Source organism: Hakea prostrata, chromosome 2, assembly GCF_041222555.1.
Source record: "Hakea prostrata isolate BN-2017 chromosome 2, UWA_Hpros_2, whole genome shotgun sequence".
NCBI classification, from domain to species: Eukaryota; Viridiplantae; Streptophyta; class Magnoliopsida; order Proteales; family Proteaceae; genus Hakea; species Hakea prostrata.
This window is the reverse complement of record NC_142601.1, coordinates 58,083,356-58,103,331: the sequence shown is the minus strand read 5'-3', so window position 1 is coordinate 58,103,331 and position 19,976 is coordinate 58,083,356. Positions and strand designations below refer to the sequence as shown.

Below are 19,976 nucleotides of genomic sequence, written 5' to 3'. Positions count from 1 at the left end.
GAAGGTACGTACAAATGAGGTCTTCTTAATTTAAACTCAGATTGCAATTGCCAACCCAAAGCGAAGACACCGGTCCTAGAGGAGCCCTGCCTTGTTCCTGCACTGGGGAACATGAACATTGGGTTCCTCTCCTCAACTCCTTCATATTTCTCTCTCTCCCCCCTCTCTCTCTCTCTCCCCCCCCCCCTTCTTTCTCTCCCTTACCTGTTTATCTTTTTATTTTATTTTCTCCTAAAACCTCTCTTCTGAGGCCTTCCCTTTCCTTTCAAGATCATGGGAAAGGCCAAAAGCTCCTTTTAAAAGCCTGTTGAGAGTTAAAAGAATTGTACATATGGGGCATCCTTCACACTCTCTCTCTCTCTCTCTTTGTCTCATGATTTTGGTGGATCAGTTCGCGTGCCACCACCCAAATAGATTCCCCCACGCTTTAAATTTTTTTGTTTTTCCTTTCTTCTCTTCTCTTCTTCTTCTTCCCTCACCAGATCCCAGGTCTCTCTATCCCTCAGCCATTGAAATTTTGTCATGTGTATAACGTATTTCTAAGAAAGCAAACCTACTTTCTGCACCAATGTGTTTCTACCCCTAGTGTGAAATGTTTTCTTTCAATGTGAAAGATCCATGTTATATATCTGAATATATTATATTTGAGAAAATTTTCTACACAACAAGAAGTTCACTATAATATTCTCTATTTAAATTGAATGACCAAGGCACCGGCCCTACCAGCATAGTCCCTCCGAAGGCTTAGTATAGTCTGCAGAAGCCGATAGTGGTCCCATGCCCAAGTCAAAGGGCACACAACTGCCCAATGCGAAAAACAGAAGAGTAGGAAGAGATTCAAATTCAACGCATGAGAGTAAGTTTAGGATCACTAGACCACCACCCCCAATTGTCATGTTTATACTTCAAACCCACCATGTAGTACCATCGCTATGTTTGGACTTTGGACAAATCATCTTGACATCCCTTCTAAATATTCTTTTCAGGAACCACTTCTGCCATTTTTTACATTATTATAGTTCATTAGAAAAGCATATCTTGAGTGCTAATTTGGAAGATCTTATTAGTATCCTTTTGGATTCGGATTTAGAGGCAGAATATCTCTCTTGATCAATGAAATGAAATCAAAATAGACAAAAAAAATTAAGCTTTTTCAAATATCGAATGTTTCAATCATGCAAGGCAACTGGGCCAAACAAACTTGTCAGCTTGTGGAGACAAGAGAGACACCTCTCCGTCCAGGAACTCGAGTTGCCACGCATCACAGAACCACTTTCTACCTTGTATGAAACTCCTCATTACCCAGATTCTTCTTTCCCTACTACAACAACAACTGCCACTATTGGTAACAGTTTCCCAGTGGTTGTTTCCAGATTCCACGGCCCTACTCCATGTCATTTTCCCTTTTATCAGTACTCTACAGATTGGCTTTCCCATTGCACAAATTTAGAGAGCCTAACCTGTAGGACATAAGGCAAGGACAAGAACACCATTTCCTTTAGAACATCAATCTGATGATTCATTTTTGAAAATAATGCTTATCAGGTGGCATATAATACTCAAGCCAGAAAAGTGAGCAACCGACCAAATCCTCTACTTTTGAATTGGAATAAACAAAAGAAAAGTTTCTATGGGTAGACCATGGCCCAAAATCACGTTGATGCTCCAATGTCACAGACCTATATTTCCTCCCTACCATTTAACTTCCTCTCTTACATATTCATGTTTGGACTGTTTCGCCTTGCTTTTAGTCCCTACCACCAACTAATTTCTCCAGTTTGCTTTGGAAAAACTGGAGGGGATGATCACGCATTGAAGAACTTTTGAGACCTCGGGTCACTTGGTACCAACTGGGCGTCCTGTACCTGCTTTAGGGTTGGATGTTGTCAACACCATCAGACCCTCTGCATTAATGATAAATCTATGTAAAGAATTAGGGGCCACCATCAAATGGGTCGACTAAGTTTCTCTGCTAGTAGATCCAAACACAATAATGGATTTAGGTTTGGTGCGGCAGCTATGATGAGCATCAGAAATAACAACCTACACAACTTTTAACAGAATCAACTACAATAGATCCTATGTCCTTTTCAAAATGTATCACCCCGTGCTCTACTCCTGACCAAGGATACCACAAATCAAGGGATAACAAATGGGAAGCTAAGAATTTGCGACAGGTGGAAAGAAGGATTTAACAATCACAGCAGAGATTCTTGAGAACAGACTCTGACTAGAATCAAGGATTCACCAGCTAAATCAACTATAAACAGGCCATTCCAACTTCCAAGTACAGATCCAGGGATTGTGTAGGAGAAACTACTAAATACAAGAAAGACAACGTTGTTATACGATCAATGGCTACTCAAGTACAAATAAATTTCAAAGAACATATGAAATACAGTTCAGAGAGTTAAAACTTGAACCGGGAAGACTCAGGTTTTGGGAATAAGATGCCAGGATTGTGGTGCAGTTTGTAGGAGGATTAACTTTTAGTAAAAATAACATACTCCAATGGCAAATCAAAAATGGGCTGAATCAAATTAGATGATATCAAAATATAATACAAAGCATATTTCAGACACTTTAAACAAATCAATCTGGTTAAAAGATTATGAAAGAAACCAGGTACTACCATGTTTTGCATTGAGCCAGGCCAGAAATTACTAGCCACAGCACAAGGATTTCAACTGGTGGCTCAGATCCTGCTACCATAACCCTGAAAATGAAGCAATAGAAAGAATGTCTCCATCATTTTACCACTCTCCCAATAAAGACATCCTCGGTAAGCATGAAGAAGTGTTCGCACAAGTCAACACAAGAAACCTGAGACCTAACCTCGGAGGTTTGGGCTACCATTAAAAAGGAAAATCAAGAAACAAACCCCGTACAGAGAAAGAGCCCATCACTCAAAATGCTTCAAAAGCAGCATTTCCACCAATACAAAACCCAAATTCAGAAGCTTAATCAAGCTTTTCCATTCCACGCATAAAAAATAAAATAAAATCAACCCCCTCTACCCTATAACAAAATACATATTTAAGATCTTACTCCAGCACAATAGATGATGAGAACTGAATAGCACAGTGAATAAGGGCCTCTGCTGGTTGCAGCAAGGTATTTGGCAAATTCTGTCTCCACCATGGAAAATGGGGAGTGGGGGTTTAATGTTTTAGGTGAATGCTTCCTTCTAACACCAACCCCAACAAAAAACAAAAACAAAAATAAAAGCCCAAACCCCCACAGAAAATAAATGAGAATGATCGCCCTGATATGATTCGTATATGTATAACATCATAGACCTTTCTCTTTATAGTTTGATAACCTAAAGAGGAATACCAATTTCAGCTAGAAGTGCTTCAAAAATATCAACCATTAAGGGGGAAACCTCTAGATGGGAAGCTTCTCATTGACAATAGGCAGCTAGCAAAGATTTTGATCCAATCCAGTAGTTTCACTTGAGCTTTCTTCTCTATACATCCATGCATTTTCACCTGTATCAATAGTTAAGATAATACAAGAGACACGGTACATCAGGTGTTTACTTATGTAGCAAGTTCTTAGTCAACTGCTTAACTGTGACACAAGCATTCAGTAGGACTATGGAAAACATGGTGTCCGCTCTTGTAAGAGAGATTTGTACCCCTACTTGCATCAATTGATGAATCAGAAAGACTTTTCATTTCATCCAATTTTCTATTTTGACAAACTCTTGGGAATAAAAAAGGATTTCCAAAATAAGAAGATTTCTATATATGAGAAAAAAACCACCCATGAAGTTCAAAATGCACTGCATCAGGTGGCAATCAACCACTTCTAAATTTAAATTCCTATTCCTGACCCACCATAAATATTTCAACTGCAGGGCAGGAAAAAGCATCCTATATTCCCTATTACAAGGAACAGCTACTTGCTTCCTATACAAAAAAGCTCTCCTGCCTCCATAAAGAACCTGTATCTACCCATGATTAATTAAGCAGTGACTTTTCAATCAAGATTAAGAGAAGATGAAGGCATCAGCATCACCAAACCACATGGTACTTCCAACTGCAAATAAGCCCCTGAAGAATGGCTTGCTACTTCCCCTTGAGCTTACAGTAGGCATATAAACCAGAACCAACGAAGCCAAGAAGTTGCCCAACAACATTCAACTGGAAAAAAAGAGAGAGAGAGAGGAAGAGGGGGTGGGAACAACAGACAAGTCTCATAAGAAAAAATGAAAACTCTAGCTAGAGGAATGAAATGAGACTAAAGAGAAACTTATACATACAAAATCAAATGGAAGACCACCAAATAGTAGCCAGCCCAGTCCAACAGTGAAAAGATCCTGCCACAGCGCAAAAATTGGCAATGCCCAGATCATGAATAGGAATGATTAGGCGCACCATAGAAGTGTACAGTCTAATCTTATCTTATTTGACAAGAGGTGAACTATTGAGATGATTGTAATTGGTACATATTAAATTATCTAAAGTTCTGCAACATGCAAACATTTCCGACCATCCATCTCATCAGTATGTGAAATTAATCTCCTAGTCCCGTACCTACAAAAGATGTTGGCTCCATGTGATACATCTGAGCATATTTCAATTATTGTCGCCAGAACTGCACAACCAGAGTCTGGCGCATCGTTACAGACATCTTACTCAGTACACACCAATCCCAAGTGTCCCACCCACCCCCCCCCCCCCCCAAAAAAAAAAAAGATGACACAGATTGGAGATGAAGAGGAGAGCATTTTCTTTGAATATTTTTATTTTTATTCATGTTTTCTTGATAATAACCTGATATTATTGGTTGTTGGAATTGAACAATGGACAGAGCATGGTAGATATAACTGTAGTGAACTCAACTTGCACTCCAAGTTTTAGAATATCCATCACATCAATAATTGTCTCAAGATCAGGGTTGAATTTGATAAATATGAGTAGTAGTTGCATTCACATAAATATGTGCGAGGTACTACAAGAGGAGAGTAAACAAACCTTTAAATTACCACACATTGTTTGTGTGAGTGCTGAATTGAGAGTCGTATTCAGAAATATACTGTAGTTCAATAAAAAAGCCATTATACAGGAAAGAAGCATGACAACCTGCCAAAATATGCACTCGCACTGGTTAGACACTGAATTATAATGTTGTGCATATTATCACATTCATAAGAAGAACCAACAGCTTGAATGATATTATTCTCTCTTCTTCTACCCCGTCTAGTTGGATAAGGCTTAGTAGCAGTGGTGGCAGTGGTGGTAGTAGTATTGTTGATTCCCTCTTCTTCTATGTTTAAAACATTGACGTAAACCGACTGCATTAAACTGTGTGACCCCAATCATGCAAACTGAAGATTGAGATAAATGTACAACATGTGAATTTTTTAATTCGTTCTACAATAAGAAAACGTAAAACACTAAAGTCAAATCAAACTATCAAAGCAACAAACCCTTATGACAAACTTCATTCAGGTTGGCAATAACAATCCTTTTCAGCCATTACAAAGAAAGGTAGGGCCATACCTTCTGTTAAATCATAAGCATTCATTTCTATTCTCATTAGTTGTCGCTTCAAACCAAGTTGCTAAGTTTTGTACATGGTATCGCAAGGGTATTACTGAAAGACCCTGTGGAAATAAGTTTTAGTTGGTTTTAGCCTTTATCATTCAGTCTAATAAGTCTTCTACTCCCGCAAGGAATGAGACTATCCTTCACGGGTGTCAAAGTGATAGGCAACCTAGGGCATTTGAGGTTTTGGGTCAGTAATCTAAGCAACAAGCCTAATGCGCCATCCGAAAGAAAAAGGGGGGGAAAAGATCCTGGATGGCTAGGTGAAGGCTTTTCAGCTCCTAGTTGGTGTCTTCACACTCTTGACAACTATGGTTTCCTTGCCCTTGCAATATTGTAATTGTTCTCTGTGATATTCTGATAAAATGTTGTGAGGGGACTGCCGCAGGGTATGGATTGTTAGTCTTTCTTGCAGCAGTCTCCTCTCCTTCCTTACTTCTTCACTTTTTTTCTATATTGTTTTCAGTTCTGGTTTTCTTTCATGGTATCGGAGTAGGTGATGTAGCCTGAATTGAACAAGGGCCAATTAACCAAGATTTTGTGAGACCATTGCTAAAGAATTCAAGAACAGGGCTTCATGCTATTTTCTTTATGGGGTCTATGGGGGTGACAATAGGGAAAACTCCGAATTGGGTATCGAGATGACGGATTGTATGAGAATCCAATTGGTAACTAACTTGAAAACGAACTATGATGGAGAAGTTATCAATAGGATGACCTTTCTGAGATGGGTTGATTTTCTTGCAATGGAGTATGGGGGTCTACATGTGTCAAAATGGACTGAAACTTGGATGCAGTTTAGGGCAATTCAGGGGGATGATCCTCCAAGTTTGGTGAGGACCCAAGGGAAAATTTGCCTAAAACTAGGTTCTTGGTTCTAGTGTTTTAGGGTGTCTGAAAATTCAAGAACATGCTGTTGTGTTAGGGTATCAGACACAGCTAGGATCAAAGATCACCTTTTTTTTTGGGCGGCGGCCAGGGGGTGGGGGGAAGAGGGGTTATAAGCCCTATGTTTGGGGCAAATCGGATGGTTAGATTGGCTACATTGGCGTAGATCTCACCTTAAAATTTTGGCTGTCCTCAGGAGCCTGACAATTCAAGAAGATAAGAAGAAATGGGAAGAGAATGGGATGGGAAAATCTTAATCTGCAACTAACCTTCCTGGAACAGAAGTAATTCAATGGGTAATGACAGGCCACAACATAAAAATCTTGGCTTGAACCACCAAGATCTAAAGCCACCTTATAGTCCAAGGATCGGAAGTAACTGGAATTTAGAAACCCCAACCTAGACTCTAAATACTAGATCAATAATCCACAAAGCGAATAAAACCCAAGCCAAAAGCAGGAAATCTAATGAACCAAACTTTGTTCTCTTATCTCTCCCTGTTTCTCCCTTAATGGAGTATAAATAGGCTATGCAACCTTATAATTCAAAAACAGAAATAGGACACAAACTCCTTAAAGAAAAGAACTTGAAACCCTATTGAACCTAGGACTTGGACCCTCAGAACTGAAAGACTTTCTTGCCCTTATAACTTAAGTTGGCAGAATCACATTAAATAACCACTTGAAAAAAAAAATTAAACAAGTAATAAGCTAATTCTGTACTCAGGTATAGCATTCATGTCTAAGGTCCATGGATGGACCTATTACCACAAACCCATGGGACAAATGCCCAACACCCATATCTGTCAACCCTAGGTTGATTTCAAAGAGAAGTAGTATTCGATCCTGGTCCTGCAGCAGCAATAGTAGCAAAAGAGTGTCCTAGGCAAAACATCACGCCGCATTGAGCTAGAGTATCCTCTGTAGTCTGTAATCACAGAGGCGAGATCAGACTATAGTGCAAGTGACTCAATCTCAACTGTCATAGGATAAGTTTGAGCTCCCCCTCACATACCACCACGGGTGCCAAGGGGTTGGCTATGTGCCCAGCATCTGTCATTAGTCCCAGGTTCCCACGATGACCACATTTAAAACTTCTCTATTATCTCCAAGGGTGGCCCTTGTTCTCCCTCCTTTCCATGCTGACTCTGAGAATTAGAAGCACAGTTCAAAACTTCACTCCAAATTCTTTTATTATTTGGATACTTCAGCCTAGATAAAACAAGGTGCCATTTTGATACAGATAATACTATAACTAGAAGCAAAAGCAGATCTCTCCAAGGATGGTGTAGTATCGATGTCTACTCTCCTAGGCTCTTCACTTTACAAGTAGTTATGCACTTAATTTAACAACGGAAGAGGTGACCACACAAAATTTGCAGTTGGATTAGCTCAAATTCTGGATTAAGCCCACCAAGTAAAATAAGGACGACTTCCTTCTCGAGTGTCCTATACAGCTTTGCTTCATCTTCAAAGTTGGGAACCTAAAGTCTCTATGGTGTTCCTACTTTTCCCAGAGACCAATGACATTGGTCTATAATTTTCATAAATGCTTTAATCGCCTCACTTCATAGAGGTGACCATTTGAAAATTTAGATCTTTGCCAAGTCACCCAGTCTGTCAAATCCTTTAGAGACATTGTCTGATGCCTTTTCATGTCTCCTTAACTGATAAACCTCCCAACTATCTCAGGTTTCATTCAGAAACCAACCAAGTGATGAGAGTGGAGTCAATCTCCAATTTCATTTATGTTAGATAAGTCGCTCTGTTATTGGTCTGGTTATCCTATCTGCAACACGCACTCAAAAACACAAGCACTCATCCACACATGCACAAACAACATGAACAGAATAAGAGAATGGAAATACTCCTTTCATTAACAGCAAGTAACCATTACAAGAACTCCAGCTGAACTCCTGAAAATACCCCTTCCCTAACAATTACCCGAGAGCCAAGGTCTCCCAACCACAAGCACAGCTTGCCCTTCTTAGCTGCTTCTTGCCTAACTCTTTCTCACCCCCCCCCCCTCAATATAACAGTGACATTCCTAACTACCTGCCTCCCATTCTCGACTCCTATCTTTCCAAGTGGATCACATTCTCTGTAGAATTCCAGACCTGCTCTTGTGTGCATAGGTGTGGCTGCTCCCTAATAGTTTCTTGCCACGTGTCCCTGTTTCTTCAACTGAATATGTCTCCTACATGCCCAGCTGGGATTGACCCCCCCTGTGGGCCTTCCTCCTTCTGTGGGTGTACACCTAAGTCACCAGGGGCTTATGACATTCCAAGGGATAGAACCTATAATGTAGCCCAATTTCTCTCTACTTCATAGAGACAATATTTGAGTATTGGGGTTAGCAAATAGTCATCCAGTGGCATACTGGCATGTACCACACAAATGGCTATCCAAAGATTCTGCAAGTCCACCAACAGAAATGAATGGCATACACACCTAAGAAACCAAAGTGAGACCTTGAGAAGCCAGTAGGCAAACGGGGAGTACACTCTACACAAAAAAATGAACCAGCAGGTAAACAACCATCCAATTCTTCTAGACTATCAGGACAAAAACACTTGTGCAGCTACACTTCATCACAACCAAAAAGCTTTCAAAGAATGCATATCTTTGACCACCAGTCACTATTCAACAAACTCCAAAGCATTTCAGATGAGACTGGGAAACAATGAGATATGCTCCCAAACCATTGCATTTCACCAACCGAGTCCCTAGGGATTTCAAAAAAGACTTCTGGGCGATTCTGACCGGCTTATACCAAACAATAATGATGGCACGATGAGAAAGACTTGATACAAAGAAGCAGAGGTTGGCAGTCATGCAGTGATGGACTTCTAGAGCTTCAATTTTCTTCTACACCTTCAAATTCTCTCCATTATGTACTATGTTTGAGAACAGGATTCCGATAGACCTATGTGTAGTATCTTGAATAGCTATTGGAAGCTTCTACCTAGCCATGTTTCCAAAGAGAAGTGTAAAAATGAGCATGGTCAAATTACAAAACTTGCTCCGTTACCCATTTAGCAATCAGGTATGGATTGATCCTAGACTCCTAGTATGGAACAAGAAGTATTGGCTAAGAAAAGACAAAGTAGTAGAGAGACAGGAGAAACTTTTGTGATTTGGAGATGGTCCCCACTCATCTATATGATTCATCAATAACATTCTTGGAACTACATGTCTCCCTAAGGAGATAAAAAGGTTAAATGAAACAATAGATAAAGTTATACTCAATATGACTTAAAATAAACCAGTGACTAAATTATTTGATTCATCAATAATGCTCTTGGAATTACATATGCCTCCCTAGCGAGATAAAAGGTGAAAAGAAACAACAACAACAACAATAAGCCTTGTCCCAACTAAATGGGGTCGCCTACATGGATTCTTGCCCTCCAATCAGTTCTGTTTGAGGCCATGCTAGATACAAGGCCTAAGTTATACATATCATTTCTCACCACTTCTCCTAAGGCTATCTTAGGTCTACCCCTAGCTCCTCTAGTTCCTTCAATATGGACTATATCACTTCTCCGTACAGGGGCATTTATAGGTCTCCGTTGAACGTGGCCGTGCCACCTCAAACGACTTTCTCGAAGCTTATCACTTATGGGAGCAACTTCCAGACCAACTCTAATATGATCATTTCTAATCTTATCCATCCTAGTTTTACCACTCATCCATCTTAGCATCCTCATTTCAGCTACACTGAGTTTATCTATATGATTCTTTTTAACAGCCCAACACTCTACACCATACATCATAGCTGGTCGAACAACAGTCCTATAAAATTTTCCTTTAAGCTTTAATGGAATACGTTGATCACATAAGACCCCAGACGCACCTCTCCACTTCATCCACCCTATTTTAATTCTTTGGGAAACCTCATCCTCTAAATCACCTCTTTTACTTATCATTGAACCTAGGTACCTAAAACAATCACTTTGAGGAATCTCTTTATTGTCAAGTATCACCACCTCATCATCTGCCCGAATAAAAGGTGAAAAGAAAACAAAATATAAAATTACAACTCGACATGACTCACAAAAATATGAGTGACTAAAGTAGTCCAACTTCGTAGCATTAACTCCAACAATCACTTGATCCACTTGTACAAGTCATTATGTGCAAGAAGAGCATGAAATGAAGTAAGGATAAGCAGAACATATTGGGAAAAAACAAAAGCATACAAAAGAATGTTTAGGTGAATGCACAATCAGTTGACATAAGATGCATAAAATTCTGCATACAATCATCAACAAAACAAAGGAAAACAGAAGCAAAGATTACTGTTGCCCTTGTCCAATAGTAATATCATCCCAAAGGTTCCAATCATGTAAGAAGATGCTCGGAAAAAAAAAAAGAAGAATTTGGGGTACGGGGTGGAACAAGGATATCCGCGAACAGGAAGCACCTGAAAGCCAGGAGTAAATAACTGAGGAAAATTCATTGTCATCTCCAAGTCCCCTCGGATAAATGTCCAAAAAAGCAACACGGGTCCACATATTATCCCTATAAAATATATAGATAAAATATAGCAAAATAAATCATCCTTTTCAAATTCAGATGAACCAAGTTACCAAAAAAAATACATGTCTCTCACCATTACACCACATTAGACCAAAGCTATTGAGACCACTAGATTTTCCTGTTAAAGAAAAAAACCATTAGAGTAATCCAGTGGTAGACTTCAGTGAAGAGAAGGAAAACTGGAAGATATGAGAAATACTACCAAGACGGGCTATAGTTGCAAGGTATATTGCTGTAGTGATGTTGGCAATGAATACAATAGTATAGCCATAGAAGTCAAATGATAAGTCTCGAGCACCCGCAATAAATGCACCAAGAACGATCAATGCCACACTGATGAAACCCTTGGATTTACCATCAAGAAAGGAATTAGAAATAGTAATAAAAGGTAATCCAAAGACTTTTTGATAACTTCCACCAAAAGATTACAACATGGGCATTCTATCCTGAACTTCATACACAGCAGCTTCTGCAATTATGAATTCATATTAAAGCAGCTAAAAGAAATCACCTTGGATTAGAACAAGTAATATAGTCAATTTAACATGGTCCACCAATCCACCTGACCAAGTAGGACTAAATACACCCTTGTCAAAGATAAGTACTCTTTCCACCACAGAACAAAATAAATAGTAGTTTCCTAGTTCCTTGGTTGATTTTATCTTCTTGTTTCATGTATTTTGATGTCTTTTTTAGGCCTTCTTTGGGCTTTGACCTAGTTCCTCTTTGTATTCTCTCCCCCCCCCCTCCTTTCTGCTTTTGGCAATGAATTTTTTATTCATCCAAAATATAAATAAATAAAAGGAAAGTATACATCAACAAGCAGAACCATTTTTAAGGCTGCCACCATCTTAGGAAGTTTAGAACAAATAATATCAGTTGCTTGCCAGATGAAATAGCTTAGATATTCCACAACCATGCATGCATGCCACCATCGGTGTCTTCTCTGGAGAGGTGCCACCACCACCCACCCAACCTAGCCCTATTGCTGCTTCCCACAATGGAGGATGGCCTGGATTGCCCTCATCAATCAGACCCTCACCTTCAAGAAAGGCCTTCCTCTCCCCAATGTTCTTTTTCCTTCATAGGGACATCTAAGGTTGCCAATGCCCAGTTGGCCTTCTAAAGCTCACAAACAAGAAAATTCCTTGGTCAGCCATTTCATTTGCGGGCACCCTCCCTTCCATATTCTCAAGCTCTCTCTTCAAAGACAATAAGAAACTCATGGAAACTTTGATACTTGATGGATCATGAGTTCTTCATTTCAAGTTTTCCTATTAAATTGAGAAGATGTGTGGCTTTTACAATAATCGTCTGGTTTATACCATACTCTGTTATGAAATTTCTGCTTAAGGCACTCCACCAACCTTTATCACCGCCTGCAGGCAACGAAGGGTTTTCTTTCTATCAAGAAGTACTGAATGAGAGGCTGCCTTTCGAGTGTCTCATCTACAGATTTTTCTGCCATGATTACTCTAACTGCTTACCAAAGCCTACTGCTGAAGTTGGGGTACCCCTCGTAGCTGGTGTCCTTGGTGTCGATGATGACCTTTACATCCCTACTAGACTACTACTGCCCTTTCAGTTGCAACTGCTACCTCCATTAACTAAGTCTCCGCCATCTACCCTCCACCTCCTCTTTCCTCACCAATCCTAAACCATCCCCCCAGCGAACACTCCCTCAGCCATGGTGATGTAAGCCAGCCAACCCCCCCAGGGGGAACCCCTAATTCAATCCAAGGGCATTTTGGTAATTTTACTCAAAGTTGTGACAATTAGGTATGGGTCCCATCGAGTCTAGGATGTTGTCTAGACCTTAGATATATTTTTATTTTACTTTTTCTGGTTAATATTTTACCGTTTATTCAAGAGTCCTAGTTTGGGTGAGATTCCCAGGGATCCCACAATTTGAGTACACTTCAATCTCCTCGACTCTTAGAATTTGGACTGGAGTCCTGTAGAGTTAACTATAGAGTTTCCTTGTTTGAGTCAAAGTCTTAATCATGAGTAGTAGTTGAGTTGTTTTAGATAAGCCTATTAGAGTTCTAGTTGGTTTTCCAACTTATAGTCATTTTCTATTCTTTATTTGAGGCTATAAATTAAGCCTTCCAGCCATGTAATCTTCAGGTTGAAATTGATTAATAAAATTCTGGTCTCAAGTCAAACAAGGTCATGGTCTTCTTGGGAGGGCCGCAGCAGATTTAGGGAGTTTTCTTCTTCAATTTCAACGAGAGTTCTTGAAATTTCAGCAAGTGTGCTTCCATTCCAGCAGCATTTAAACCATAACAGCAAGTGTTCTTCAATTTCAGCATTGGTAATTTAAACCCCCCCCCCTTCTCTTCTCTTCCTTTAATTATGGACTTCGTATCCAAATATAGTCTTTATAGCATGTCAACCAATCCACCTCATTGATTGTATTGTGAGGTCACTATACTCTATGACAATGAAAATAACACACAAAACCACACAGTAGCAAGTTTTCATTTCCATCAAAATAGCATGCTCATGAAGAATGGAAATTTAACTTTGAAGAAAAGATGAACACAAGGGGACGGTAGAGAGAGAGAGAGAGAGAAAGAGATTAGAATATACTTAACACCCCAAAACGTGCTTGCGCTACAAGAAAACAACAATGAGAAAGGGCCATTTACCTGCCAACAACAGAGGATGAATACTTCTGCCTTGTCAGAAGATACTCCACAATCATTGTAAATACCACGGTTGTCCGCCTAAGGGTTGTGTACATGGGAACATTTACTCCACGCACAGATTCCATTGACGCCAGCTTTCAACAGGTAAATATGATCATAGAGTAAGACATTACTTAACTAACGTGAAAGAACTCCTAGTTCTTCATCAAAGAAATAGAACTGTAAGTAAAAGAATACCATGTAAAGTAAATAAGTTATCGCAAGAGGTGATGTCTGAATCAAGGTCTTCAGGGGAACAAGAGTTGGTGAGTTATCGGTCAGAACTCGGGGTTCATTCACCATAAAAGTAATAATTTTCCACCGTCTCATTGCATAGAGGAGGGAACATGAACATATTATCTGTGGTAAACAAAATATTCAACATGTCAATAAAATTGTGTAGACATTCTGCAGTGCATGTTTCAGCAAACAGTACCTCTAAAAAAAGAAATTGAAAATCAGGACACGGAATCAAACTTCATATTATATGATCCGAAGAAGTCCAGCACAATACAATAATAGAAACATCAAAAAACAGCCAGTGGGATAAAATTCACGAGTAAAAGGTATAGAGGGAAAAACATTGACCTCTCCCCCACCCCCGCTGGAAGAGTGTGTGCACGCACATGGGGCAAGCTCTTGTGGAGAATTACTGATGTTGGAATATCCATCCATCAAACCCCAATAAAGCATGTTAATTTGCATCATCATTTTTATGTGACGTCTTGTCCTATGGATATACATGTCTACAAGTAAGGACAATATCAGCATACTGTTCATAGGGTTGTCACAGTGTATATTTTTCAGGCAAAGCAAGCATTCATATCGTTCGCATGGTGCTGGACATAATCTTTAAGAGAGCCTTGACAGATCATCATCAGTTATTCATGCAACAAGACTCTAATATTTGTTTTTGTTTCCATCTCTAGGAGGTCCTACAACTACAGGTATACTTTGTATACCCTGCTGTGTCAATGGTTGATGCTACACTGGCTACATAATGGTAGGCTGGATTCACAATGTGTATCAGTAAGTAGATGAGATAACCAACAGGAAATTGACTTCCCAATCAGAAAGAATATCCTGAGAGAATTTACCGACAATGATTGGATAAAATTTTGAGCTTGGTGGAAGTTTCTTAAAATTGATGGCAAAATGCATTTCAATATTAATATTGTTATTAATTAATGATATTATGGTAATGTTCAATAATGAAGTTCAATGTCCAATCAATGGTAAAGATTCTCCACACCAGATGTTTCAACAGTATAATTTTTTTCAAGGCAACCAAGCAACCTAAGGCTGTGGAGTGGGGGAAAACCAAGGTGACATAACAAAGTGACTGGGCACCACCTAGGCAATGAACGTGTTTTTCGGGCAAAGGTATCCTAAATGCCTAAGTGACTCCTAGGCAACACTTTGACAGCTATGACAGGAAGGAAAACCTATGAAGTTCTCAAAAGGGCTTTAATGGAATGCATTTGCCAGCTTTATTCAGAATTAGTTAGCCAAAAAACAGTACAACACGGTCAGCACCCCAGGTTTGGTATGAACACATCCACAATGTTGAAGCTTGATAAGCTTTGATTCCGCAAATGAGTTATAAACAGTAGATAACTTAAAGAAACACGCTTTTTGTTTTAATTAATATAATGATACATACTCAGGTTTGCAGATCTATGTGCATAATGAACTTGACTTTTTTCTATAGCCAGGGTCAAAAGTGGTATGGCTATAGCCAGGGCCTACATAACAACACTTTATCCAGGTTTCATAGAATTTGTATAATCTTGTCCTAAATGAATTGTGTTAATAAACTGGCAGAGACAGTGTAGACCATATATCGTGTCCTTACAGGGATTTTTATCATCCTATGCATAGACTATTTGTCAAAAAGTACCTCCTTTAACATGCAATAATACATCAGTTTTAAGTAATAACAATCATAAGGTATACTGCTTGAGCAACTGAAAACCATAACAACTCAAACCATAGACCCCAAATCCACAAGAAATTAGCTTAGTGAGAAGTTACCTGAAAAAGTGTGATGACATTTGCACATGGGAAACTATATGAAGAAAGAGCAGCTTTGTTAAACATAATCAACAATACTGCAAGAAGACAAGAGTAACATGTTGGTAATTATAAAAACACAGAAATGGATCATCATCAGAATTAAAACAAAATACCCGAGTGACAAAGGATAAGAACAGCATTTTCTGAATGTGAAGAAAAAAATTAATAGGTGAAAATAAGCCATTTGGAGTAACAGGTGTCATCTGAAGACAATAAAGAACCCAAGTCATTCACAATGTGGTAAAAGAAGAAAATTGAAAGAGGGTCCCAAAGACAAGAATAAACAATAATTCACCAAATGAAGCTACAAATGAATCGGTTTAGAGATCCTAATTGAGAAGACAAAGAACAATTAGAATGAATAACTTTAGGAGGGGAAGGATCAATTAAAATTTAGAATATGTTTGACCAAAACATCATATTCATTATTAAAGAGAATAATAATAAGACTATTGCAGATAAATCAGTAACAGTAGACTTATTATTGTGGAAATAAGCCTTATAATGGGTTTTGCGTATAGTTGGCCTTTTGTTTAATGGGTTTTTGTTGCAACACGCAGAGTGGGTGGGGGGCCTATAACACAGATAAAAGAATGAGATATGATTTATTAGTTAGTCCAGAAAAAGTTCAACATCTTTATTTTATTTGTTATTGAGTTACTTATTAGGCAGGAATAGGCCTCTAGAAGCCCAACCTTATTTCAGTTTCCTATTGTGTTTACCTTATCAGGTCAGAGGTTGCTTTAGTCCTTGAACTATAGCATCTTAAATGAATTTGGTAAATGAAAGAATACTTTTCTCTTTGGATCTGTGGTGATTCAGAATACTCCCTAATCCCTTGTGTGGTGATTCAACAGGTTGGTCAGCGATGGTGATTCCAGCTTAGGGGGTGATTCCAGCTTAGGGAGTGATTCTCAAGTCATACGCTCCTTTCTTCCCTTCTTTTTACCTTTCAAAGATCCTGAAACTCCCCTATGCGGTGATTGTAAAGGAAATTTTACTCAACCCTGAATAAAACATTGCCAAAACTCAGTTTGGTACAGAGAACTTTCAATTTCTGCAGTAGCCTCAACTAAATGAAGCAGGGATGGTGAAGGCAGACCAAATCCAAATCAAAGAACAAGAATCTTGGGCTTTAATTGCCAAAGTTCCTCACCACCGAGGATCCATGTACTTGGAATTCAACCACACAGTAACCTTCAATCCAGATAAACACTAGACAAATACTCCACAAAAGGAAATAAAGCCAAGCAAAAAAATTAGAAATCTCATGAACTGAACCATATTTATGTCCTTGTATTCTTCCCTTAGGGGGCTATAAGTAGGAGCTAAACAGCCTTGCAACTTACAGGAAAAGTAGTTAATAAACTCCTAGAAGGGGGGGGAATTTTTAAAAACCCATTAGACTTGGGACTCCTAGACTTTCGAATCAGACACCTATAAGTAGGGCTGAGATTTTGCATCATACTCAGGAAGAGTCTGCAGGCTGGGGAGCAGTCCAAATGGAGATTTCCATATTAGCTTCCAAGACATTCATTGCATGCTTTGGTTCCCATCTTCCTGTGGTTTTGGCTTATATTGACATTTTCTAAATCTCATCCTTAGAGTCTTGAACAAACTGAGAAGACCATTATTGCTGGTTTTGGTTTCCTGCAATTCTGGCTACTGGGTCTTGAATGGTTACCAAAAGAAAAAACTATTGGGTCTTGAATACTACATCAGCATGCAGAATTAATTAGTTTTCTATGCAGATAACAACACTTGATAACAGTCTCTAATGCCATGCAAAACATATAGAAACCATAGGCTTCTAGGCGTACTTCAACCTCAAAGTATTGGAACTGGAGTCCTCTGAACAACCAATGGCAAATCATTTCAGGAAGGAAGAATCTTTTTAAGCCTATTAAAGGATCCCTATTTGTAATTTTGGAGTGCCAGACCCAAAGCAAGAATTACACAAGTATCCAATTTGCCAAATAACATCCTGTTCAGCAGATCCAATATTGCTAAAAAGAATCCCAACTTAGCCTTGCCTTGGCTTTTTTATATCAAAATATACGAATGGCTTAATGCACATGATTCTCATCCATCTATCAAGCAATAATCTAGAATGTGATATGAAAGAAAGTTGAGAGCACATAGTTTATGTTCTTCAATAAACAGAAGCAGGATGGAGCCTTGCAATAAGGCCAATCAGTGGAACAATAACAACCCCAGAGATCAGTAAGCGAGCGAAGAGAGCACCATATGTTTCAAGTAGAGGCCAATGAATGAAAAGATGTTCACATAGTGAAAATGGCAGAGAGAAAGACTCCCAAGGTGACAGGTAACTATATCAGCTATATGGTGTCCATTATACACAAAGAAGGTGACCTAGAAGAGATGTTTCACAAAAATTAGTGTGGGGTGGATGAAACAGAGAGGTGCATAATCCCTGAAGCTTGAAGGGAAGTTCGACGGACTGTTTTTCGACCCACTGTGATGATGTATGGCAGAATGTTGGGGAGTGACAAGGTTCCAAGTAGTGAAGCTATGTGTTGCAGAGATGGAATGTTAAGATGAAAGTCCAGCAAATCTAGGAATGACGAAGCGAGGAACAGACATACTAGAGCTGATATGGGAGTTGTCAAGATCAGCATTGACCATGTACATCGGAGACCTAGGGATGCCCCATTAAGAAGAAGGGATCTGATTCTGTTTGAAGGAGCTAAGAGAGCTAGAGACAGGTCTAGAATGACCATATTTGAGGTTGTGAAGAATGACAAGCATAATCTACGTCTAGTTCTAAGTATGACCTCAGAATTCAAATAGAGCCAATTGGAGGGCAGGATCTACATCATTGACAATTGACACCATGTAGCTGAAATTCTCCCTATTTCATGTGCTATCCTCTTTCCTCTTACTTTCAATTTCACCTTCAATTTACAGTTTTCACTTTGCTGGTTTAATTTATTACTTTTATTCTTCATCTGGTGCTGTCATTCTCCCTTATGATCTCTGTTCTGCCAACTCTGGTAGTAAGGATCCATATAGCTAGCCCCGTTAGGTGGTATAAGCCTAAGTTGTTGTTGTTGGAAAGATGTTCACAAATTCTTAGCTTAGCATCATACTGAACTGATGCTTCACATCTCCCTTTTTCCCACACGACCCATCTGATTTGTGAAATGGAGCTTTCCCACATAATTTCAGATTGACCCTTCTCATCCCACAATAGTCTTAGAATCATCCTTGGTTCCTTGCATCATCCCATTAATTTGCTGGAAGATTGTGGGCAAACCCCAAACTTTAGGGAATTTATCTCAGAAACCCTAACCCTAAAATCCTGTACACATCAATCAGATATCTATTGGTTGGAAAAAGAGGTCCACACATCCCATTCTTCATTCTGTTTTCCCTCATTCCATGTGATCAACTTCTCAGAAGTCTGAAGAATTGGATCCATACTCTTTCTAGATCCAAGAGGCAACAAGTAACAAAGACCTAGAGGACCTAGGGAAAGTCTAGTTTTTATTAAGAATAATAAACATGGCTTCTTCTCCCAGCTGTATACCTCGTCAGCATGAAGCCAAACTGGCCAGATGTCTCTGATATTCATTTTTCTCACTTTAATTGTTGCTCCACCACTATAGTGGGCACAATATCATTAGACTAATTTCATACTATTTACCAGAACTTTTGAATAACTTTTCTCTTTAATTTAATTAGCAACTCGATACATGGAGATGCGTGTCTCAGAATTCAAGAAACTGATTACCCATCGGAGTTCAGCAAGCTGCATCTTTCACTCAATAATGATGCATTTTAGTCTACCATGCTACAACTATAAACAAATTCATTAAACTAAACGATATAACTAATGTACTATAGCAAACTTGACCATGTGCAATTGAGGAAGTATCGAGAAAGCCAGACTTGTTAGTAATTGGAGAAAATAAATTGACACAATTGTTGATTCTAACAGGGATTATAGAGGATAACTAGGTCAACTACAAAAGCTGAAAGAGAAAAAAATTCTTGTGTTCCCCTATGATAAGAGAGAGTCTATGGAATGATTTCCTGAGAAGGAACGGACCTGCACAGGCCATGTATGAAACTGCAGCAGAAGCCCCCCTTCTACTCATGCCAGAGCCTTTGAAGAGGCTCTCGTCACCCCTCGGAGGATCGGAAACTGGCAGCAACAAATTCTTCGGTGAACCCAACGATGCCATGGCGAGATATCTCAGGGG

At 39.1% G+C, this 19,976-nt stretch overlaps 1 protein-coding gene across 1 annotated transcript; it reads right to left on the bottom strand.

Moving 5' to 3' along the window:
- Nucleotides 1–1,582: 1,582 nt before the first annotated feature.
- Nucleotides 1,583–19,967, bottom strand: LOC149025213 (UDP-N-acetylglucosamine transporter UGNT1-like). Its single transcript, XM_089145437.1, has 10 exons — nucleotides 19,823–19,967; nucleotides 15,709–15,785; nucleotides 13,873–14,034; nucleotides 13,636–13,769; nucleotides 11,187–11,317; nucleotides 11,058–11,102; nucleotides 10,869–10,966; nucleotides 4,983–5,090; nucleotides 4,268–4,324; nucleotides 1,583–4,148 (listed from the first exon to the last, which is right to left on the bottom strand). Exons 1-10 carry the CDS (start codon nucleotides 19,956–19,958, stop codon nucleotides 4,074–4,076), a joined length of 1,023 nt encoding a protein of 340 aa, XP_089001563.1. The 5' UTR covers nucleotides 19,959–19,967; the 3' UTR covers nucleotides 1,583–4,073.
- Between the last annotated feature and the right edge of the window lie 9 nt (nucleotides 19,968–19,976).

Coding starts and splice junctions, on each gene's coding strand:
- LOC149025213 (XM_089145437.1), bottom strand. CDS start 19,958: ATGGCATCGTTGGGTTCACCGAAGAATTTGTTGCTGCCAGTTTCCGAT. Junction 15,786..19,822: donor TTCATACATGGCCTGTGCAG/GTCCGTTCCTTC, acceptor GTCTTCTTGCAG/TATTGTTGATTATGTTTAAC. Junction 11,103..11,186: donor TGCAACTATAGCCCGTCTTG/GTAGTATTTCTC, acceptor TTTCTTTAACAG/GAAAATCTAGTGGTCTCAAT.